The sequence below is a fragment of the Larus michahellis genome, chromosome 8 (genome assembly GCF_964199755.1).
Source record: "Larus michahellis chromosome 8, bLarMic1.1, whole genome shotgun sequence".
NCBI lineage: Eukaryota > Metazoa > Chordata > Aves > Charadriiformes > Laridae > Larus > Larus michahellis.
The window spans coordinates 9638587-9663569 of record NC_133903.1 but is presented as its reverse complement, the minus strand read 5'-3'; the positions used below and the strand labels follow the sequence as shown (position 1 = coordinate 9663569).

The 24983-nt window shown below is 36.3% G+C and overlaps 1 protein-coding gene across 2 annotated transcripts in view; it reads left to right on the top strand.

Moving 5' to 3' along the window:
* VPS35L (VPS35 endosomal protein sorting factor like) overlaps positions 1 to 24983 on the top strand; it is a 54732-nt gene that overhangs the window by 2192 nt on the left and 27557 nt on the right. Inside the window, exons 2-22 of one of the 2 annotated variants that reach the window (XM_074598530.1) lie at positions 2154 to 2253; positions 3042 to 3209; positions 3547 to 3669; positions 4057 to 4081; positions 5134 to 5210; positions 5752 to 5880; positions 9148 to 9232; positions 10222 to 10281; positions 12165 to 12261; positions 12704 to 12751; positions 13781 to 13874; positions 14694 to 14771; positions 15141 to 15263; positions 15967 to 16013; positions 18179 to 18290; positions 18498 to 18614; positions 18950 to 19003; positions 19434 to 19514; positions 20352 to 20414; positions 21448 to 21533; positions 22607 to 22687. In XM_074598530.1, coding sequence (XP_074454631.1) covers positions 2154 to 2253; positions 3042 to 3209; positions 3547 to 3669; positions 4057 to 4081; positions 5134 to 5210; positions 5752 to 5880; positions 9148 to 9232; positions 10222 to 10281; positions 12165 to 12261; positions 12704 to 12751; positions 13781 to 13874; positions 14694 to 14771; positions 15141 to 15263; positions 15967 to 16013; positions 18179 to 18290; positions 18498 to 18614; positions 18950 to 19003; positions 19434 to 19514; positions 20352 to 20414; positions 21448 to 21533; positions 22607 to 22687 — 1848 coding nt within the window. The other variant, XM_074598531.1, reaches the window with a different exon arrangement.

Sequence of the window (24983 nt, the reverse complement as noted above, 5' to 3'; positions counted from 1 at the left end):
TAGCCACACTGTAAATGTACTTTTAAAATACTTATTTGCAGAGTGAACAGCTCTTCTTCATTCCCACGTGTGTATTAGACACGTAAGGCCCAGTGATGGCCTTACATTATAATTAGAGTACAACTGATTTTGGCCTGGGAGTGGTGGGTCAAGTGTGAGCTGTTGGTGACGTTTTTCTTTACATCTAGGTTGGAAATAACTGTAAAGCAGAGGTATGGAAATACTGACAGAACTGTAGCAGAGTAATAGAAATGTTATAATTATGTACCCAGAAAGAGGTAGAAAGATTTTTCACCCAGATGCTAATTAACCCATGAAGCAAGTGAGCAAGGAGAATCGTTGAATCATGGGACAATAGTAAATTAAAGAGGCCATTCAAGTATAAAGAAAAGGAGCTGGAGGTCAAGAAAACAAAAGGAATAACCATGTGGATTTTGCTGGTCTCTGTCTCTTGCTGTGTTGTATCTCATTAGATGTCAAAGCTTCTCCTTGGAGTAGCACAATCATAAATTAAACTCATTCTTAATTTTTTGTTTTTAATGAATCTGTTCTTTTGGGGGCACATAATATCTATAGAAGAGCTGGCTACTTGGCACTGCTGAAATTCTTACTGAGTTAGGTCTCTGAGCAGGAATGGAATTCTTGAAAGTTTGGATTGGTTTTTGTGGGATAGATATGTATTATATGGGGGGAATGCTGTTTGTTTTCTTTGTGAGTCTGACTAAATAAAACCTTGGTGTATCCACTGGTTTTACTCATTCAGCTAAGGCCTTGGTGTGTGCTATAAATATTCTCAGGATCCCGGATGAAACGGGAAAGAACCATTAGCTGCTCTGCGTGTTTCAAAGACTAAAAAAGAAAACAAGAAGTTATGGAGGGTAAAATGGAGAGAAAACCTTTTCAAATATGTTTTTCTAGACTTTACTTGGATCTCTTTCTGCCTTAACTATTGTACTATAGTACTTAACTGTTGCTGCTGCTAAAGGAAAGTACCATGTGGTAGCCACGATGGCAGTTGCTTTAGGAAGCAGCTGTCCTAAGTATTTTTGTGAGTTCATATTTTCATTTCCTGTTTTAATCATTACTACTACTCCATAAAATTAAAAGGAATTAATTTCATATGTGAAATTATGTGTTGTCAGAGATAACAACTTGTTAGAAAGCTTGTTAGAAAGGATTTATAACTCTTAAGTATCTTTTGAAATTGTCATCAAGTGCTAGCAAGGGAAGTTTTAATCCCCCTTTTTTGCCTTCCTACACTGTCAAACGTGCTTTAAAAGCCTTTTTAACATATAAAATTATATTTGAGCAGTTAAACCCAGGATGAATGGTTTATTTTGTAAAAGAGCAGTGTCCTTAGACTGTGGTTGATAAATTAGTGTGTGTTACTGTTAGGTCCTAGTGGCAGTTTTATCTTATTCAAATATCTTTATTTATGTTATTTTCTGGAATGAAATCTTTTTCTAATTAGAGATGGAGGCCATAGTTTCCACAGTTCTCTCTCAACATCAGATTCAAAATAAAGCCTAAAATACATATATTTTTGTGATTTATTTCACTTAATGACATAATTAATTTTCTTACACGAGTCAAAGCTTTTATACAAGGATTTACCCACAATGCAAGCATATGAGTACTGATAGTTTCTTTTTTATAATTTGACTTCTGCAACTTTTGTTATGAGTGCAGTGAACAGATAGAAATAGATTTCTCAGGGAAGAGCTTTGCAGCTACACAAGTTAATCTGTGTAGTCCCACATTATATGTGTGCATGATCACTTTGATTTCTTCCCTTGTGTTTTCAGACTTAACTTTTTCCTTCACTCTGAGTATTCATCTTAAAAGAGATCATCACCCTGTCACACGTACAAATCCTTGGTTAAATTGCCCTTTTGGTGTACAATGGAATGGAAGAGAATCCAGCTGTAGAGGCAGAATACAGTTGAATGGCTGAAAGTAAAATTTCTTCAGTTTTAGTTTTATGTGTCTCAGTAGAGAGAGAAATTTTGGTCTCTACATTGACTTGTTTTTCAACATGCATTTCTTTTTGTAAATATGCTTACATCTATATAGACGTAGGATATGTATCTCTGTTCATAAGTATGTGATTATTTGTATGCATATACACTTGCCCTTTCCTGTTGCTTTTTAAGGCATGCAAGATCAAGAAACTATGTTACAGAATCTGAAGCGTGCAAACTGGAGTCTGTACCCTTGGATTTTGGCGATTACCACCCACTAAAACCCATTACAGTGAGTTTCTTTTTGTGCTTTCGGAAAACGAAAGTGAATTTAAACTGATTGTGTTCCTCTTTTTACTTCCGTTCCTTTAAAATTAAAAGGCTTTTAAAGTCAGTGGTGGTACTAGTGAAGTTGCTTTCTATGTTAGCAGCCTGTTGTTTTAGAGGCATCAAGGTTTATTCTGTTTGTCCTCTACAGAAATTTGCTGGTGCTATAATGTGTCAAAACCAGTCTCCTTCTGACAAATATAGCATTCCAACTTGTGGGTTTTCTTGGTAGCATTAAATGCTGAATAATGGATAAGTTTAAAATCAAATTGTTGCATTACAAATAACCTTCATAATTGCTTGATGTAAGATTTGTTTTTGGGTTAACTTCCAGTCAGCTGTATGCTTTAAAACATTTATCATCTCTTTAATGTATGAGAGGCTTTTAAAAATGTGGATGTACAAAAAAATCCAGCTTCAAAGAGATGATAGTCATACGGTAATGAATGATAAATGGACAGCAACTTCTACTCAGGAAGGTCAGTAGGAAGATAAGATGGAGGCCTTACGAATGGATTTAATGTTCCAGGCTTGAGTGTCGTACAAGAAAAGTAAAGATGAGACTGGCAGAGGAAATCAAATAGCAAGGAAGAGGTTGGAGAAGAGGGAGAAAAACAATAAAGTAGAGGAGAGGTACTAGAAAGAAGTTTAGATTGGTTGTTCTTGTAGTTCTGTAGACATTTTGATGATTTATTAAAGAAAACAGGGGAAGAGAAGGCCTTTTTGTGTAATAGTTTTGAACTTTTCTTTTAGGTTACTGAATCCAAGACCAAGAAAATGAACCGGAAAGGAAGTACTTCTTCTACCTCCTCCTCCTCTTCTAGTTCTATGATGGATCCATTGAGCAGTGTATTGGATGGTACCGATCCCTTATCATTATTTGCAGCAGCTGCAGATCCTGTGACTACTACTGCTACCATGGTAACACTGGAGGGGAGTTACCTTAACTAAGTAAAATCAAAAAAAAACTGACCAAAACAAAACTACAAAGCCAACCTTGGATGAAATGTATTTGTCTCACCAGCTAGGAGGTTAATGGAATTAGGAAACATACTGTGTTAGTAGAATGGTATATTCTTTTTTTTTAACTATATTTATCTGGCTTATGTTGACATTTATTTAAGTATGGATTTTTTTTGTTAATGGTGTAACTTTTGGAAGGATCAGTTATCACTTGAACAATTAAGTTGACCTTTACCAGCCTTCTCTTCTTTTTCCAGATGTGTATTTAACATTTGCACTTGTACCCTCCTCATAGGATAGTACACGAAAGAAACGGGATAAAGATGACAGCTCAGCAGTAGGAAGTGACTTTGAACCGTGGTCAAGCAAACGTGGTGAAATCCTTGCTAGATACACAACAACAGAGAAGCTCTCTATTGTAAGTAGCCACTTCTCTGGTTTTGTTTATTTGTACTAGACCTTTGGATTTTGGATGTTGCTGTTTTGTAATTATTTCATGAGTAAATACTGGTCCACTAAATTTCAGTTTCAATATTATAGAAAGCTGTACTGCAAGCTCTCGCTTACAATGATTGTTTTAGAGATGAGTCCAAAAGTCTGTTGATACTTAGAAGCCATCACTTTGTCTTTTTGTAACAATACAAACAACTTCATAGTTGTTTCTAAGTTTCAGCTTCTTAGTTCGGATCTTAGGTCTACTTCTAAATGGTTGGTGGCTTAATTAGCAGTGAAATTATCTTGTGTATTCTTGTAATGCTAGCGAGTATGTGTTTTCTGAAAGTCTGCTTTTTCTGTTTCTTCATAGAATCTGTACATGGGATCTGAAAAAGGTAAGCAGTTACTTTAACAGTAACAGATTTTGCTTGAGTTATAGGGTGCAGTGTCAGGTTTGTGATCAAGAGTAGGTGAAATGTGTTTTCCTGTCCTCCGCCATTCTGGCATATGGTTGGATGTGTGGGGTTTTTTTTTGTGAATAAGACTTCTGCTGGATTTTTCACTTAAAATAATTATTGAAAACAAACCACTCCACCACTGTGTCTTGTATTCCTGTGGGCTAATGAATTTGCGATTATGTGTTGTGGAAGGAAATGGAATTCACTGCCTTCCACTGTAGCTTAAAACTTTCTTCCATTTAAAGTGAGCAATGATGTCTTGAGAGGATCATGTTCATCAACTCTTCTGCTTGCTGGAAGGGAAAGCAAACAAGTCCCTTGGGAACCTGTTCAGTTATTCTCTTTACATGAAAGTGAAATTATTTCAGCTGTATGCTGAGTGTTCAAAAAAAGAACCAAATGCTAAATATTTTATCATGTTTTCTAGCGAAGCAAATCTGGGCTAAGTACTCATAGCTGATTGCATAGTAAATCAGAATTTTTATATATGAGTAAACATGCAGCATTTCAGCTTCTTCAAAAAAATTAAATACTGTTTTGGAATGAGAATGGTGAAACACTGAAACAGGATGTCCAGGGAGAGTGTATAATCTCCATCCTTAGATATCATTAAATTGACTGGATATAACCCTGTGCAACTTATCAAAATTGGACCTGCTTTGAGGAGGAGTGTTGGACACAGACCTCCGTAGAGTTTTTCTAACCTAAGTTATCCTATGGTTCTATCCAGTGGTTCTTTCCTTACCAGAAAAACTTGCAAGAAAGTCCATTTATAGTCAGTTTTGCTTATTTGTCATTCTCTGTGAATGAATTGTAGGTACATTTAAATGTGTGTCTTCAGGAATAGCCACCAAATGAATCAAACCACTTGCCTTCTGTCATGGAAGCTGACTAGTTGTCTGAGTCTGTCAAGCTTCTTCAGGTTTGTTTCCCTTTAGAAGTCCAAGTGTTTAAATGTTAAGGAAACTAAAACACAAAATTCTTTACAGGAAAAGCTACAACTACTGGCTCAGCAGTTTCTGAAAAAGTGAGGACAAGGTTAGAAGAACTGGATGATCTGGAAGAGGTGAGAAAGTTTTCTGATCCCATTACATCACTGTTTTAAAAGTGAAATAAATTTGTGAAATAAAAATCTTTTATAAAACCTTTTAAAGAGGTCCTAATCCTGCATATGCTTATGCAGTGTTTAGATAAATATATACTTTCCATGGGATTTCTCTAGTAATTTCAATCCTTATTGTTATAGAATTCAGGCGAAATTGTGATTCAAAAATTCACCTGATTTACTTTGGTACTGTGTACAGTCTGCAGCTGCTAGAAGACTTTCTGGAGACAAATAGTCTTAACATCTGATAATTTTGTTTGCCCCTGTCGCAAGGGCAAGAAGCTGCATACAGTCTACCTGAACTTGAAGTTACAATTACGTGCTTGATAGAAATACCGAGTACTCAAGTTATTTCTCAAACAGCAGTATTTTACTCTGCAAAGATGAGATGTTCCATATCTTACTTTCGTAAAGCCTGAATCTGCTGGGTACTTCTAGAGTTGCTTTAGGTAGTGTTCTTTCATTTCCTCTCTTATTAAGTAGGCTTGTGTTTTCTTGCCAGGGGTCACAGAAAGAGCTGTTGAATTTGACTCAGCAGGATTACATGAACCGAATTGAAGAACTGAACCAGTCTTTAAAGGACGCTTGGTCCTCTGATCAGAAAGTAAAAGCTCTGAAAATAGTCATCCAGGTCAGTTTTACGTTTTTGTCTGTACAGAACCAGCGAGTTTGGTGGTGTGGCTTGTCAGGTTTCTTTCTTCGGGAAAGAAGGGTTTCTGTTATTTTTCTATTACTTTCTTCTGTTCTTCACTGAAACCCATTTCTTTGAGAGTTTTGTGACTTCTGACAACAGTTGGATTTTCATCTTCATTGTTATTTATAGATTTTGACTAGGGTATGTAGGATGGAATTCTTATTAAAGAGAGTGGCCAAATGACAGATGTGAAAATTTTACCTGTTTAAGGATGATTAGAATAAATAATGTGTAGCGATATCAACTCTTTCTAAGGTATGTAATTTCCTTTCCTCTCCTTTTCCCCTTCTAGACCCTTGCTCCCCACCCCCAATAATATCAGGGTGACTTTTTGAACATCATTGTTTTCCCCACCCAAACTTAGTAAGGCAATTAAATAATCTGATTTAGGATCATAGCAAGCTACAGGAAACAACTTCAGATTTTTTAAGTGTGCGTATGTTCTCTTGTTTTTTGTTGCGTGGAGGGTTTTTTGTTTGGTTTTTTTTTTTTTAAACTTGTCTTTCTCTGTTCATTTGGGGTGATGGTCTCTGAGGGGAGCAGGGGAAAATAGGACAATTAAATGCTGTTTTGTTTGTCTTGGCCTTTAAAAAAGGCCAGAGGCAGAGTGCATCAGAGGACAGAGGAGATAATGACATCCTTAAAAGCTGTAAAACTGATGTAATGCTAGTAGTCATCAAGTGGGGTTATATAAAGTCAGGTTTGGTTTTTTTTTTGGTCGTGCTGGATACTCTTGTGAAAACTGTTTGCAGTAATTTCAGCTTAAATTGTGGTAAAGACAATAAAGGAAATGAAACATAAATGAACTGAGATAAAAAAATCATATGTGACCTCAGGTGACAAATGTTCTATTGTAATGCTATGAAATCAGCACTATTATTCTTTTTAAAAAAATTCCATATATAGCATTGTGAAGTGTGAATATTTTAGTGAAAGAGAATACAATATTATAAGTCTTTGGATGAGAAGAAAAGGGACATGGATGTACTGTATTTGCAGTGCATTAATATGTGTGTATATATATATACAGTGTCTGACATGCAGTGATAATCTACGCATTGATACTTTCATATGTTCTTCTACAAATGGTTTCAAAACCAATTTTGAAATAAGATAGTTTTTAAGATGGGATTCAGTGCTTCCTTTTAGGAAAGTGGTATTAAAATTGCATATGTTTATCTCTCGAAGTGTTGTCTGTGTGTTGTTCACTTTGCACTTGAAGTTTGTGCTGCAGATGCTTGTCATTAATTGAAAGACTGTGTAAGAATAAAACAGGTATTTGGGTAATTAACATGAATTAAAAAATTTTCATAAAGGAGACTATAAGTAACAAATAATAATTTTATACTTATAAGGCAGGGTAGGGTAGAAACCTGACTGAACTTTCCTTGTTGTGTTCCTAGTAACTAACATAATTTTAAGTGTTATATCCCCTGAAGAAACTAAGCAGTTTTTTTTAACATCAGCCTGTGATTATATGTATAGTCTATCATTATTATCATCACATACCGATTAGTATGCAATAGGAAGAATAAGCCTGGGCTTTTTTTTTTTTTGGTTGTTATTTTCAGAAATTTATACTGGGCTGGCAAAAGCAATTTTCATTTCAATGCTAGAATTATCTTGATGTAAGAACTAATGATGAAATTACACAAGACCTTTCATTTGGGCATTGGGGACGAAGCTGCCGTTCTCTGTGCGGGAGTTTTACAGAGCTTGAAGTGCAGGAAGAGTTCTGGTTGTTAAGGCAGGGTCTGAATTTATAGCATGTGAGTTCCTCAAGTGCCGTTTTACAAGATACTTTACTTGTCAAGATGGAATAAGCTAAGCTACTTAGAGTAAGCTGAAGTAAGTTGATTATGTATGTGAGCTCTAAGAAAAGTGGTAATTTAAGTGTTCTTGGTATGTGTTAGGTCCTGAACAGCTACTGAATTACCTTTCTTTGAAGGTGACTGACTTACCACGCAGCAGGGAAGATTCTGCTTTGGTTGTGAGATGTGAATGCTCGCGCCCGTCTTTCTGGTGCACTCTTAAGTTTCTCCCTGATGAATAAAGCAAAAAGTGTGCCCCCTGGTTAAGCACACGTTCAAATGTTATGATTTTCTTGTTTAAACAAAGCGGTGTTGTGGGGTATTGGATTGCTTTCTGGACTTTTGGAGTGTAATGAAAACTTGAACTTCATTTATTCCATTGAGGTTGAAGAATTGTCTCCTGATGAGGGAGAGAGAAGGGACAGAGATCACAGAGAATACTGTACTTGTCAGTCTTAGATACCAGAGAAGACTCATGGTCAAAGGCCACATTTGGCTCAAGTAGGGAGGAGGTGGATTTCTCTCTGCAGTCAGCCTGTTTTCTTCAGGTGGAAGTTGATTTTTTTGTGAATAGACTTCTGTCAAAGTTTTTAACTGCAGTTTAGTCTGCAGTTTTTGGACAGTCTCAGAAAACAAAGTATAGCTTAATTGAATATTTAAAAAATATTTTAATTCCTAAATGTATTTTGAATTAATACCATAAATGGACATGTTCCTACCTGGACTTTACATTCAACAATACTAGAACTAAGTTGGCTAATAAGTTTTCAAATGTGACTTTGTACCGGACATCATTATAGTGCAAAAGCTGCGATCATGTTGGGTGCCTGTGGGTGGTGATTGATTGCAGATTCCTGCCTGGAGCTGACTGTGGATCAGCTGGCCTGTTTCCAAAATGTTTGAACTAGTTATGTGAGCCGCAAAGATGTGTTGAAAAGCTCATTAGCTAAACTTTTAAAATTTTTTCTTAATTTAGTCTATGTCAAGTTTTGTGTTTGATATGGATGCTTAGAGAGATGGTGAGAAACTGAAAAATGCCCTTAAAGTTGTTATTAGAAAAGAAGTGCCTTTTTATGCTGCTTCTGGGAGAGAATTTGTTTTGTCTGAACAAATGCACAGATCTGCATGGTCAGCTGAAATTCTGCATTGTAGATTACCTTGTATAAAGGAAAAACAGAGCTGTGACTAGCTCTGCTGGAAATGAAGAATAACCTGAAAAATAGAGAGTCCCGTGATGTGTTATGTTACAGGTTCTTCTGCTTTTTGCTGGGAAGTTCATGTTGGTTCTTTGCATCTGTAGATATTCATCCGTTCCAGCCTGTCTGGAGCAAAAACACAAACTTGCATTGTCCTCTAAAAATGTTTCTTTGTTGTTGTTTTTTTTCCCTTCTAGTGTTCTAAGCTTCTTTCAGACACAACAGTAATCCAGTTTTATCCAAGTAAATTTGTTTTGATTACAGATATCCTTGATACTTTTGGTAAGTATCTAATGTGCCAGACTTACTACACAATTGTTAATGAAACGAAATTGTTTTTTGTAATGTTAGAAAACATCAAAGTTATCCAAAAAGTACTGAAATGACTGTCAGTTTTAACATGGAATATTTCCAACGTAAACATCTGGACATGAGTGGTATAAATGTGGTATATGACTTTTAAAAAACTCTTATGAGTGAAGTCTTTAAAATAAAAATACTTAATTTTGTAGTTCTGTGCTTTATGTATTAGTCAATATCTAGGAAAAAAACCTTGGGAAAAAATCATGATCTCTGCATTTTGAAATTTAATTTATGAAAAATTTTGGTTTTGGCAGATTCTTGACTCAGTATTTCATTCTATTTATATTGAGGGATAGAAGTCGGAAAGTTTTCTTTAGCTGAATAGGGACTATGAAGTGATCAAAATGTAGTTACTGAATTTTTTAATCTATTTTTATCATTGTTAAATGATCCTTTGCATTAAATTGTCGTCCACTGCATGTGATTCTCTTGGTTTTCTGCCATGTTATGGAAAAGATTTACAACAGTATTCAAAGTTGAAGGGTATTTTGATGTTTGGCAGGATGTGCTATGACACAGGTCCAATTGTTTTTTCAGATCTTGCTTCCTCTTTGTGCTCTTTCCTACTTACTGCAAGTTGCTGAAGATAACGTAATACCCAAACCCAGCAAAGACAGGACACCAGCTGTCCTTTCCTGGCCTGAGAGAAATCTGACCTGTGTGCTACCTCTGCACTGAAGGAGCCAGATGCGTTTTTTACAGTGTGCGAAATGCTAGTTTCAGCCTCAGTAGAGGGCAGCACAATGTTAGCGTTCTAGGAGGTTTTTCCAGCTGATTTCCATGTATGTTGGAGAGGAAACCTTTGTATCAACATTTTATATTGGAGAGGGAACCTGTGTATCAACATTTTGTGGTTTACAGTTCATTATGAATGGGTTTTGATTTTTTTTAAATTTTTTTTTAAACAGGGAAACTAGTGTATGAAAGAATTCTGTCAATGTGCATGGACAATCGTGTCTCTTTGCCAGGTAACTTTATGTTTGTTTCTACTGTGCTCCTAGAAAAATCATTTCTGAACTAATTTGAGAAAGATTAAATAGCACCCATGCTACTTTATTTCCTGTGAAAAAAGCTCCGATTTGAACCTAGTAATTTTTAGTTTTTAACAGAGTAAAATCCATTGCTTTTAGTTTTCATCATTCACAGTATTTTTGCAAGTTTACATTTTAACTGTGAAGAATATACAAACAAAGCTGAGAGTCTCGATGTTTGGTAAATAGATGTTTTTGTTGCTACATAGGAAACTGTTGATTGTTTTGCTTTAATTAGGGAAGAATTTTGGAAGAAGGAGCAGGCTGTCAGTATGATCTTTCTAACTTGGGCCCTTTTCATTTTTTCAGTTGAAATTCAAACACAATGTAAAGGTTTAATTTGACATTTACAGTAGAAACGTATATGGAAGTACTTCTTTAGGAAGGCAGTGAAACATTCCATTGAAATATGGGCTTTTCTTTGCAATTTGGAGTGAATTAAGTGCATGTCCTTGAAATGTGAAACATTCTTACTCTGTTGTTGGCAATGCAACAGTACCATTAAGTTACAGTTAAATCCATAGGATTTGAGCCAGAAGCTTGAAGCTAGCAAGTATTTAAATTTTAAATAAACTCACAGAAAATACTTAAAATAAATTTGGTTGTTGCAGCTCTGTAAATTGTTCTTGTAAATGTCAATGAAGGCAGACAGTTCCCGTAGCATGTTGTGATTACTAGGCACGATTACCACTGTTCTGGAGAGCTGAGCTCATGCTGCAGCTCTGGAGCTGCTGGGGTCATTCCTGGTGGGAACTCCCCAGTCAGCTGTAAAAGTGGGAGGGAGGAGGAAAATCTGTGCTGTGCTTGCTGTGCATGGCAGTGTGAACCCAGCCTCCGTGCTCGTCCCGTGGGAACCAAGTGAAACAAAGTTGGACAAGAGCTCCCGTGGTCCTGGGTGAGAAAGAACAGCTTCCTGTACTCAGTCAGCATCAAGTGTGTGGCTTCTCTAGTCTTGGAAGTGGGAAACTTTCCTGTGGAACAGGAGCTTCTCGCCTTTTGGGGGCAGCGATCGGAGAGCACTGCTATTTTAAAACTGTTTCACAAGGAGTTTATAAGCAGACCTTCACAGCAGAAGCTGCTTGTGTAGTTTTATGACTGAGAGAAGAGGGACCTATCCTTCTGAACCACCTTGCCTCAGACCTGGGTAGATCCCGAGAAGCCTGTTTTGGCATTCTGTTCCAGGGAGTCTCGAGAAAGAGGAGGCAGTTAGCCATGCAACTGCATGCCCGCCTGACCGGAGCACTGTCACCGTAACCCATCTTTTTCACCCCAGGGTGGCAGCTTTTTCCTGCTGGCAGCTGACACAAATAGTCCCAGAGCTCATGAGGGGAGAACTGCGCTGCAGTGTTAGATGTTTAGCACTCAAAAACACATGTTCTGTCAGTGTTTAATATTTTCTACTTCTTGCAATATCGTTTTAAATAATGTTCTTTAAAAATTGTATTAGCCTTTTAAAGTAAAGAATTTGAGTGCTTAAATCTCTTTTATATGTATGCATTGTTATAGATTTATAGACATGTAATTGTTATGGATTCCTTATATTATGTGTTTTTTTTACAATTTCTGCTTTTGGGGGGAGTCGGACATTAGATTCTGGAATGTCCAGCTTCTGGAATGTTACTTAATGCAAGGCGGAAGCTCTAGTTACCTTTTCTCGCTCTCTATGTACTCAGCCCTTACTGAATCAAACATAATACCTGTTTATATGGTGTGCCTAACTTCTTGTTGAAAGGAAAGAGAATACAATTTTAAACCCAGAATGAAAAGTGACTTGTTTCCAGAAAGAATGTAACTATTTCTGTGTTGTTTTCTTTCCCCAGATAATTTTTCTCCAGAGTGTGTAAACGATACTGCTAAAGAAACTTGCTTAAACTGGTTTTTCAAGATTGCTTCAATCAGAGAACTCATTCCCAGATTGTATCCTTGTCAACTGAGACTCTTGGAGCATGTCTGCAGGTTTTTCACAGACTTTTCAAAAAATGGATGTGTTTGTTTCAATAAAACCCACAACAACTTGATGTTTATACTAACTTTGTTTTGTTTGTTTCAGGCTCTATGTTTTAAATTTTAATTTTGAGTCATGTTTCATAGTAAACTGAATGCTGAATTACTGGCTACGAGCAGCATGGGAGTGATAAAGTAGAGCTGATATGTGAAAACTTGGGAAACGAAAATCTTGTAGAGGAATAGTAAAAATCAACAAAGTGTAGTGAGATCAATTACAGAAGGCCTTGAAAAAGTTTATTCAATATGTATTTGGTGTATAAGTTTGTTTATGTGGTTTTGGTGTGTAAGTTTGTTTATGTGGTTTTAAATGCCGTGCATCTTAGTTTTGTTCCTTAACTTGGCTTCATTTTAGTTACGTGGAAGCAGCAATACTGAAGTGCAATAAGTTCCTATCCAAAACGTAAGAGTTAAATGCTAAGTGTGGGAAAGAAGTGAGTGGGTAGGCTTATAAACTAATTTAAGGAGTTAAGCATGCAAGTTCCATGATTAGTGGTGGATAGGGTCTTAATAGGTCTGAGGAAAAGCAGCACTGAAGAGTTTTGGAGTTTTTGGTGAGAATGCCGTGGAATAAATTCAAGGTGAACTGTGGTACAGTTTGGAATGCAATAGTGTTTGCAGTTTTGGAATATACGTATAATTGTGACGTGGCTTCAGTGGCTTCAGATGGTGGAGGGGGAAGCAAGACTGTTGAGATGAGGGCTATGGCAAAAAGACAGGATAGAAAACTCAAAGGAAAACATTGATGTGTTGTATTGCTAGAGACAGAGTTGCAGAAACAATCTAGGAACAATGAACCATTATCTTTTGCAGATCTTGGTATAAGCTTCATATGTTTCCAAACAGTGTCAGTTGCTGAGCTGAAAGTGTTCCTTCACGTGTAATCGTCCTTTTTCAGTTATATTTTGAAATGAGTGTTGTAAGCCAAATTGCTACTATAGTGACAACTTCATTATCCCTAAAAAGCAGTCTTTTACTGGAATTGATGGGCCTCATCTCCAGGCACTAGTACAACTCTGTCAAAAAGGACCGGTGGGAAAATGAGACATACAGGGAGTTCTGCCAGTTCCACTTCAAGCGGATGCTTTCTTCACATTGAATTGCAGCCCTTCTACAGCTCTGCTCTTCCTCCAAACTTCAGGAGGAGTTTTTTTAGTTGTGCTTGTCTTTTACAAGCCAAGCAGCCAACCTGGCTGTCTTCACTACTCCTAATGGCAAATGCTGCAATTCGAATACAGGGTATATGTTACTATACACATAAGTTTTACTTCGGAAATAAAATTTTGTGCTAATATGCTTCCTCTTTGGTAGATGTTTCTATAACTCCCACTCGGTTGTTAATCTACAAGGCAACTACTGAAGTTATCTGTAGGTGATATAATTCTGATATTGATTGTTAAATCTCATTTTCATTTCTGAAAAATCTTAACAGGGGGATTTCAGAATGTCTCCCACGGTTAACAGCTATGATTAGAGGAATTGGAGATCCGCTGGTTGCAGTCTATGCAAGAGCATACCTTTGCAGGGTAGGCTATCATTTAACACTTCAGATCTGTATCAAAGATTTACTGCAGCTAGCTCTGCCACTAAATTAAAATTTCTTTTAACTACTGTTTTTATCTGAAGTAGTCAACACCCTGTCTCTTCCTCTTAACAAACCAAAAAATAAAATTTCTCTTTTGTTTTAATAATGGAGAATCTTCCTTTTAGTGTTTTATAAAAAGTAAAAATACTTTATGTGCTGCTTCTTTCTCTTTTCTTTAGTAATATGCCACATTTTTATTTTCTGATATTATTAATCCATGTTATTGAAAACAGGCCTGTATTGATTAGTTTCCTTTGCAGTTCCAGCTTTACTACATAGGCCTTGTGTTTGTGCATCATCTTGTATTATTTATCAATATTTTATCTATATCTATCTATATATTCATATTTTCCTTTGCGATCCTTGCTTCATTTTGCCCACGGAATAAATACACATGATTATAAGCAATTTCTGAACTTTGACTTCTAAAATGTTCTTCACTGTAGGCTGCATACAATGAACATAGGCTGCTGCAGTGCAAGCACTGGGGTAGACATGGATTTCCTCGTTGCTTACGGATACTTGGAGCTGATGTTAGGAGAACCATGCTTAAACGCAGCTGTAACTACCTCAGGGTAGTTGTTAGTGGCTGTAACTATGTAACAAGGAAATAATCAGTCAAAAGCACGTGATGCAATGCCATTTATTGATTTGATGCGTGTGACGAGGTGTCCTCTGGAAAATGCATTTTTGTCTTCCAGTTGAAGGAGAATCGTAGGTGACAGATGCAGATAAAATCTTTCTCTTTCTTCTAATACAGGTTGGGATGGAAGTGGCACCACAACTTAAAGAAAGCCTTAACAAAAATTTCTTTGACTTTCTTCTAACATTTAAACAAGTAAGCAAATAGGGTTTTTATTCACAAAATCACATAAATACACTCATTAACAAAACTACTGCATACTTTCAAAAAATCTTTGAAGTTTTTAAATGTAGGTTTAGGTATGTTCCTGTACCCAGGTATAGTACGGGAAATTTTACATACATTCTGGTACGTTGAAACTGCTCTATTCAGCATGTGTCTAATAATACATGCTATGAGCTTGATAGTTTTTCCCCAGCATGCAAGGAATGCTTCAGAATATCTGTGTATCTTTGTGATCTTGCGTGTTGTCTTTTCTGTTCATACACAAATTTTGTCCAGTTTATCAAAGCTGCTATTAAATACCTTTTCACAGCAACATGTTTTTGTCTTTTATTTCAACAGATTCACGGTGATACAGTTCAGAATCAGCTGGTAGTACAATGTGTGGAAATTCCTTTGTATTTGACTCTGTATTCTCCTGCTATAGACTGGATTTTACAGTGTATTGCATACCGTGCTCCTGAGGTAAGGAAGCATGGTAATGCTTGATACTAAAGGAAGTGTTGGGGTGAAGAGTTAATTTTGCCTATTAAAAAAAAAAACCCCGAGTCGGTACTTACATGAGTGTGAAAGCGAGTATAAAGAGCTGAGATTCGACTGCTTGTTTCTCTCCTATACAGGAAGAATGTTTGTTTCCACAAAGCTCAAATTAGACCACTTTAAATTCATAGGCAGTATTCCTGTTTGTTTAATCTTTATTTCCTGAATTCATTAGTTTCTTCTGTCGTACAGATATAAACATGATTTGAGTAAACTGTAGCTTTGTAATTACTTAACATAGTCAACAGGCTATTTTAATCTCTGTCAGTCTGTGTTGCATTCTATGGCAAAGAGTTGGTAATCTTCACCTCTCCTGCCAGAGGTAATTGACCTTGGTGGCAAATAGTAATTATTTTGAGAAATGGCTGAAGGATTGCAAATTTGACTTTCCTGAAACAGTGTTTTTGATTAAAATGTCACTGTATATTTGATTAAAATGTACAGTAGGTGTCTTTTATGTTGTACTGCACCAGTGTTTTCTTGTGTTATAAATACAGGATAAGACAAGATTATTGGAATGTATAGGGTAGGTAATTAAAACAGCTTTTAGTAGACTTCACTGCAGTAATTAAAGCTGAATTTATTTGCAGAGTCTTTACTCACTAATTTTTATAAGTAATTCTTCCAGGTTCTGCTTACTGAGATGATGGAGAGATGCAAAAAACTGGGGAATAAGTAAGTATTGCACAACGTAGAAGACATGAGTCCATAATGAGTACCCATGAGTTTCTGTAATAAAATTCTCTTGCTCCCTTTTGAAAACACTTTTTGGATGCATAGTATAGCTTTTGTTCTCTCAGTAGCTTATTAAATCATGATTATGGACATCTGTTTTCCAGAGATGAATCCTAAAATATGGTAGATTACTTGTAGAGCAAAAATTAAATTAATTAAATTGGTTGCTGTATTTTGGCTCCTAAGCCAACGTTTAGGACACGTAATGTGTTCTCCATCAGTTGCGTCTCTCATCCCTGGTTGTGCTTCATTTTCCCCTGTTTTCCTCCCCTTCCTTTCCCCTAGCCTCCACTGGCTGCAGTCAGCCCATACGTGCATTTTGCAAGGGAAGTTGTAAAGCAGCTGACACCTTTGGAAGACGGTAATATTTAGGCAACCGTGCTTTTTTTCAATATTAAATTTCAACATTAAAATTAGTATCCCAGAAGTCTGTGTGCAGCTGATCACCTTCAGTGAGTAGTTCAGGAAGATGGTCTGGAAGTTTTGGATGTACTTTCTGAGTTGTGTGAATGCAATTTGGCCGCTGATGAGCTCATCTCAGTTCATTTTCTTGGGTAGGTAGGCTGAGTTCTGTGAAAGTGTTCAGCTACCTATTTTTTTTCTGATGCGCCTTGCACAGTCCAATTCTTCATTGGCTGAGCAACTAAAATAATGTTAATCACTTAAATGAGGAATGCCAGCATTAGCATTCTGTGACTGAGCTAAGGAGTGTGGAGAAAGTGTGATTTAAAAAATACGATGCGAAGATACTATTGTATCAGAGTGTATAATATGGGTAAAAATAATCCACGTACTCTGCTGTATTCATTATTTTGTATAGGTGTTGATTTGTTTTGTGGAACTTATTTTTAAATCACCTTTTAGGATTTCTAAAAAAATGGGCTAGGTGCCTTCTCTTTGTGCCTGTCTGCTCTTTGAAGGAAGGACAAAATGATGAGTATAATAAGGGGAGGGAGGTTAAAGAAATGTTTTTGGGAATGTTTTATTGGGAACCTGAATAATCCGGTTTAGATTATCTATAAAGCACAGTAGTTTCTTTTAAAGTGGAGTTCTGTGGTTTTATGTATTCTCAGAACTGTCAAAATACTACAAAGCAAGAGGCATCAATATATAAATCTTTAAATAATCTCAGTATTTTCCATTAACTATGTTGGAAAAGTGAGAAGTGACAGGCTGCTTCTCTGTATAGCAAAGCATGTGTCTAGTGAACTGGAAGTACTTGTCTAATCATAAAATGCAAATTCCAGTCAAATTGCAATGGGACCACTAATGTTCAGTCAGAGAGGATGCTGGGCTATTTTAAGCATTCCGTGGAATTTCCCTCAAGGTAAACTGCCCCATATTCAGACTGTCTGTTTCAGATAAGTGAAGGACACAGTGGCACATGAGGCCACTTCTCTGCTAACTCATGACTGCGTTTGCCCAAAGGCATTGCCTTTTGAGTGATACTAGGGTTTGTTTCTAACGTTTGCATAATAGTATCAGTAAACTGGGTTTTACATTAACGCAATGACATCACTCTTCCATCGGTAACTTTGGCTGGATAGTAATTCAAATATGGGTCTAAATGATTAATCCTAAATGTCTAGATATGTTACTGCCAGTTATTGTATGATAATGACTGTTTGGAATTATTTTAATCCTAACAGTGCAGCTGCTAGAGGTCTGACTTTTATAATGCATATAAATATTTTAATTCACAACCAAGATTTGCCCTGCCAAAGTATACTTCTGAACAGTACTTAAAAAAGAGAGAGTAAGTTTTGAAGCATGTCAGCTACTGCTGGTTTACTTTATCTTTCTAGCAAACTTCTGGCAAAACGATGGCTTCAAAAAACCTGTGTGGAACAATTATTCTACAGGCTGGGTTACCTTTTCCTTGTCTTGATGGCTTAATGTTTTCTTGCTTTGCTTATGCACTATTACTCCTCACCAGTGCAGTCTCAGTTTGTGAGGGTTTTTTCTTCCTTCTCCCCTTCTTTAAATTTAGAATAGATGCTGGTCAGTTGTTAGTCTAAGAAGTTCAGATTAATGTAAATGAAGGGACAACAGAATTTTAGTTGATGTTGAGCTGTATTGATTTGTGTTATTTGTGTTGATTGCAGTGCTTTGCTGTTGAATTCAGTAATGTCAGCATTCAGAGCAGAGTTTATTGCTGCAAGATCTATGGACTTCATTGGCATGATTAAAGAGTGTGATGAATCTGGATTCCCAAAGGTAACTCTTTGTATGCGATTTGTAACAACTCCTGTTGGTTGTCTGATAGAGTTCTTTATACTCTTAGTTGCCTACGAAACTTGCACACAATTTAAATAAAAGGTGGTTCAATCCAAAAAAATCTTTCTGCACAGTGTATCTGCTAGGGCAGTGTTGGACAGACACATATCTTCTGCTTTTAATTCAAAATTTCTCATTAACTTCCAGCATCTCCTCTTTCGCTCCTTGGGATTAAACTTGGCGTTGGCTGATCCCCCTGAAAATGATCGCCTTCAAATATTAAATGAAGCCTGGAAGGTTATAACGAAGCTGAAGAACCCACAAGTGAGTTATTGTCCATTCTGTTTCCCTACCAATTCTGTGTTTAGGGCAAAATTGTAGCCATTGTTCAGTAAGCATATGCTTAGCATGACATGGCTTACCTTTTCTAGATAAAAAAGTTGCCAAAAAATATGATATATGATAATATCTTTATACAATCCCTGCTTTTCTCAGCTCTACTTACATACGTAAGCACTTTTGAGGTTTGTCATTAGTGCTAGATCTTTAGGTCTGCATGAATCATACCTTAAGAGTTACTCTTTTAAGTGTATTTTTGTAAGTCTGTTTCTTATAACTTCCTCTAAATATTGGTAATCGTAAAACACGTGTATTTCTAGGATTATATCAACTGTGCTGAAGTGTGGGTGGAGTATACATGCAGACATTTTAAGGTAGGCGAAAATTACTTTGTTTCCTTTGATGGTTTTGTGATGCAGCTGAAGTGGCTACATTAGCAGTTTTATTAAAAATGGAAAAGCTATGATTATTCAATATAAGTGTGTAGGACTTCAGTAGTGAATGAAAAAATGTTCTTCCTTTCATGACAGATGAATAGGGACAAAAGATGCAGCTTTGAAGTGCAGCTTGAAGATGCAGCACTTCCCAGCACTGCACATTTCTTATCCTTTTATTTTAATGGCAGGTGGACCAGTTTAGTTAAGGATTTTCTGGAGCTATGGCTGAAGTTCCTGGCTTAACTAGAGCTCTGTAGAAAGCTGATGCTTTGGCAAATGGAAGTAAATTATCCTACTGGTTTTCAGTGACTTGATTTATGTGGTGATTTCATTACTGTATTTTGTAACCTGATTTCTTGCTACACAGAAGCGAGAGGTCAATACAGTTTTGGCTGATGTTATCAAACACATGACTCCTGATCGAGCATTTGAAGATGCTTACCCACAGGTAAAGAACTTACTTTGTGAATTCTGTAAAAATCTGATGTGCATTTTCTTAGATGAAATTAATTCTAAAACATTGCTGATGTCTCATACCGCAAAATAATTATTTTTAAACACTGGCTATAATTTGGGAAACCTTTTGGAACAGTGTAATGCTGTGACTTGTTCCTCCTATTTTCCCTGCACAATCTTTCAGTCCAGAGAAATGCTAAACCAGAATGATTTATGTATTTAGAGTTAGCAATAGCTAACTCCTACATCAACAGTAATATTCTGCTGAAGAAAATTATCAATCATGGCAGGCTGTTTAAACAGAATTAAACCATAAAATAATCCATCTCTACTTGACATTCTTAAGGCTTCAGTGAATTATCATGTCCAGTTCTTGAGACTGCATGCCATGTGAGATATGGATTAGTTGAAGTGGTTCTAGAGGAAGGTTTGTGTGGTTAGATAAAGTGCCGACAAAAGACGATTTAACAAACTGGTTTGGGGTTTTTTTTGTTTGTTTGTTTTAGTCTAGAGAGCTGGAGGACATGCAGATTATAAATCAGAAAAATCTGCTAACTATAAAAAATAAAGAACAAATAAAGCCTGGGTAGGCTGGTCAGCCTCTGTTCATATGAGTTCTGAAGAGCATGTTGGAAAAACATCTGTTAAGAACAGCATAGCTGTAGTTGATCCTGCTTTGGGGAAAGAAATTACATTGATGAATGCTTGAAGTGTCTTCCAGCCCAGTTTTCTATGAATAACTAGAGAAGAATAATCTCTGGTGTGGATAGCCTTAATTTAACTTGTATTACAATCATTTTCCCTCCCTTTCTATTTTTTTTTCCTTTAGCTGCAGTCAATTATTCACAAAGTTATTACGTATATCCATGACTTCTCTCTGCTTTTTTCAGTGGTAAGTGATGCTCTGTTTAATAAATTTTTAGGAAGAACTACTTTGCACTGTTTCTGCAAGAGAATTTACCTGACTTGGATATTTGGATTGTTTGCATTTTTTAAGAAGATAAGTGCAGAAACGTTTTGAAAGCTCTCCACTGCTTGCTACTTAAATATTTGTTATTCCAACTCCAATTTTCTATACTTTTTTAGGCTGTTAGATTCTCTAAGTTTGTTTGTTACTATGGCATAAGTGACAATCAATGGAAGATAAAATACCATTTATTTATGTGTGTGTGTGTGTTCATGTAGTTGCTGATAGCTGTTTTTGTCTTATAGATATTTGCCATGCTTTATCATAAGGCTTAAGTTTAGCATTGAAGCAAAGTGAAACTTGGAGAGGTCAGAGGCTGCATATGAGGTAGATAAAGAGAAACAAAGACAGTGTATGTCGAAGTACTGAAAACAGTTGAAGAATAAAATTCAAATCCTGTGGATATGGAGTGAAGTCTTGTTCGCAGATTGCTCAGATAATTCTGAAAAACTTACCCTTACCTTAAGATGGTACAGAAACTGAGTATTTTGATATCTTAACAACCTAAACCCTTTTCTTTGAAGACAATTTGAATGTCTTGGACATTCATAAGTTGCCCTGAATATGTGCAAAATGGTTGCTGGTGTGTGGCCTGTTTTCATTGGTTTTAATATCCTGCCTTTTTTTCCCCATAGATGTCTGAATTTATCATGATCTTAAGCTGTGTCAAGCATATTATTGCTTTTAAAGATTTTGCAACATTTGATTCAAACAGTTCTGTGGTTTGTGTTTTATCCTGGATCACTGCAATCAGTAAATTGATACACCTTTCAGCCATCAGCACTTTTCCATTCGTTACACACTTTCATCCTTCAAGATGAATTACTGTCTTCAAAAAAGATTAAAATAATTTTAACTAAACCAGCTATGATTATAAAACTTATCAAAAATATTTATTGTTTTACTGTGTTGTTTGTAAAATACCTAATTTTACTTTTTTATGTATTTGTTCTTTCAGGAGAAATTCTTGCCGTTTCTGGATATGTTCCAGAAGGAAAATGTGAGAGTGGAGGTTTGCAAGTGCATCATGGAATCTTTTATTAAGTAAGTGGAGAGTATTCAGATCAAATGCACTCTGGAGGATCTGGAGAATGTATTGAAAGATTGCTGGGGAAGATGAGTCAGTATATAGGCCACTTAGCTTGTGAAGGTGTTCCAGGCTGGGGGGGGAAGAAAACGTGTTAATTTTGTTAATCTATTGATTGACTGATTAACTGTTCACAAAGAAAGCTTAAGTTGAAGTAATCGCATTGATGCTGACTTGCTGTGAATTGTCAGAATAGTCGTTCTCTGAGCTTTTTTAAATTTATGTTGCCTTAGTTGGTTTATGAAATTTATTTCATATTCCAGCTGATGTGACAGTACAGAACGTTTTACGTTGGTACAATGGAGGAAGAGAGACAGTCTCTTGTTACAAGCTCCATTATGTAGAAAAATGGATATTTCCCCAGCTGAAAATGAACTTAGAACATGAGGCTTCATCTTCAAATATTCTAAAAGTCAAACAGTCCTTCCCCGCCCCCCAATAATTATCACGTTCCTTGAAACACTTTTTTTCTTTTTCATCTTCCCTTCGGGTTATTTATATACACCGCTAAGCCTGCCCAAGCCTTCTCTTCTCTGGGCTAAATAGTCCTAGCTCTCTTGGCCTTTGCTCATATGAGAGATACTGCAGCCCCTTAATCATCTTAGAGGTGCTCCACTGCACGTGTGCTTCTGCACCTAAATGTGACACTTGCCCTTCCTGACCGTCCATCAGTAAATGAGAAACTATATTGCTTCTTGGTAGATCGAGGATTGCTTTGTTTTGACGTTCTTAGATTTCCTCAGTGTGTCACATCGAGCTTGTTGTGTCCCTTAAGGAGTCAGATTCTGTAGCTTGGCAGAAAAGCTCCGTGCGTTAAGATAATATTTCTTGACTGGCATTTGTTGGAATTTTATGTCTATTAACCATGTGATCTTTGGAGTTCTGTTTGTTAAAAAATGAATATAAAACTTCTGTAGGGTCGTACAATGCTGATGATTGGAATTACGCATTAAATCGGTGTTACTTTATTCATTTTTTTTCATTTTGGCAGAGCAGGATTTTTCATCACTTTTTCTAAAACATTTTATAGGCATCAGCAGGAATCTACAAAGGATCCTGTTATACTCAATGCTCTTCTGCATATCTGCAAGACGATGCACGATTCTGTGAAGTAAGATTAACTTTACTCATGCTAATAACTATCGTTTATGCGAAGTTTGCATGCTTGTTGTACAGTTCCCCACTTCTGAGGCTGTTTGTTTTATGTTGGATTAAGACATGAATCCAATTAGTAGTGAGGGAAGAGCTGTGCAGTGAAGTGGCAGCACATACCATTTGCTCTTTAATTACTGCTTTATTTTGAATACTGAAGCAGAATTTTAAAAGGAAAGTAGCAATTTATTTTTTTAGAGTTGTCTAGTGAAGCAGAGACATGAAACAGTCCAATCTTTTAAAAATATTTTTGAGAGTGAAACTAATGTAATCTTTGAGTTATAGTGGATAATGAACTACTTTTGAGATTTAAATTAATATGTAGCCGTTAAAGCACAGATTGCCCTACTCAGTTATACCCTTTTTTTGAGCCACTTTTTTCAGTCATTACAAAGTGGTGTGAAATCTTTAGAAGGACACCTGGAAGACTTCTAGGAACTTGAGTAGGGGAAGCAAGAACAGAGGAGAAGCTCTTGAACCATCTATGTCTTTCCCTAAATCCTCCTTTTCTCTTTTCCCCTTGACTTTGAGTGCTGAGGTTGTTAGGGATCCTGGGTGCCCTGTTGCACCCTCACTGTTTGAATACCAGTTGTGTATAGGTCAGGATATTGTTTCTTCTCTGTGCCAAATGTCTTCTGATATGCCAAGTCCTCAGCAATTATGACTTGATAGTCTACCTGTAATTTCTGTTAATATTTATTTCAAACAGATTTATAAGTAGGAAAAAAAGGTGTTTGTGTGCCAAACTTGACTATGATAATTTTCTTTCCATTTTTGTAGTACTTTGAAGTAGAGGGTCTTGCAGTACTGGCAGATACTTGTAAATCAAGCTTCTGCAATGTGAAAGAGTTATGGTAGGTTGTAGGTAACTCTCAAAAATCACACAGAAATCTCTGATTGAAAATAGAGACAGAATCACAATGCTGCAAATTTTAGACCTTAAGAGCAAAAATCTCCTTTTTTTCCTTCTAGTTTTGGGTTGAGTAGAATTGTAAGGGCACAGTTTCTTCTTCAGCCTCTCAGTGTGGCAGAAGCTTTAAGAGAACTTGTAACTTTCTCAGCCTTGATATGCCATGAATGCAAGATTTACTGCCAGTAAAGAAATCAGATTTGGCATGTAATTCCAATTTATACCATCTAGAGTGCTTTATTTGGGTTAGAGCACCTTATTTGGCTGTATGTTGCGCTAAAAGCACTTCAGCCTTTAAATAGAACAATATATTGAAGCTAAAACAGCTAATTAAAAAAACTAAGCCGTTTATGTTAATCCATGTTTGGTACTTCCTCTGCCGTTTTGCCAAAACAATTTTGATAGTTTGCCAAGGTCCTCAAAATCCCTTAAACCAGCGGTTCTTTTAGCTGAGTTAAGATGGTGTACATCGTTTGCCTGGTTCTGTTGTGTCATTTCTTATTGGCAAACCATCATAAATTCTAACTATCTTAAAGTAACTCCTGCATCTATTTTTACATCCTGGTTCAGGAAGCTCCCAGCCCATTGTGTAGGGCTTGCTGACCCCCGTAACAGCTGTTGGAGGATAAAGGCTGTTGCCTTTAGACTGGTAGGGGTCTGATTCAGAATTGAACTGGAAACCTATAACTGACCCGGAGATCTCATTACAAGTCTTCTGAGCCTTTCAGAGCCCATCAGTTGACTCTTTTGATTGGCAGTGCACTAATGAGCTAATCAAGCTGAGATTTTCTTTCCTCCTTTACTGAATTTGTATAATAAAACTATTGTTCTCTTCCCATCTGGTGTCTGAGCTAGGAAATTGGTAACTGATATACTAAAGGTCAAAGCTGGAGCCAAGTATGTGACAGTAAAAGGATTAAATTGTATTAGTTAGTTGTAATTTGACTTTTTGTTCATCCATTTTCAGTGAAACAGGTTTGACTTATTGGATTTTCATGTGATGTAAATTTATTTCAAATCAGATTTGGACTCTTGCTATAGAATAGGTATCTGTGATAATCTTGAAAAGAAACTCTTTTTACGTATCAGTTTAGTTCAGTTCTTACTAAAACATCAAAAAGGCAACACTGTAACGGGGTGATGGTAATTATTTTTTAAATTACGCAGCAGGGTTAGTAAAAAGCAAAACAAAAACAACCCCCCCAAACCAATAAACTAGTGTTGTTTCTAAAATAAATAGATGAACTATTACATAAACTATTTAAAGTGTATTTTAAAGCCTTTTCCCCTTAAATAGGATAACTTTCTTCTAAAAATAGATTTACTAATTTCTTTGGGTTTTTAT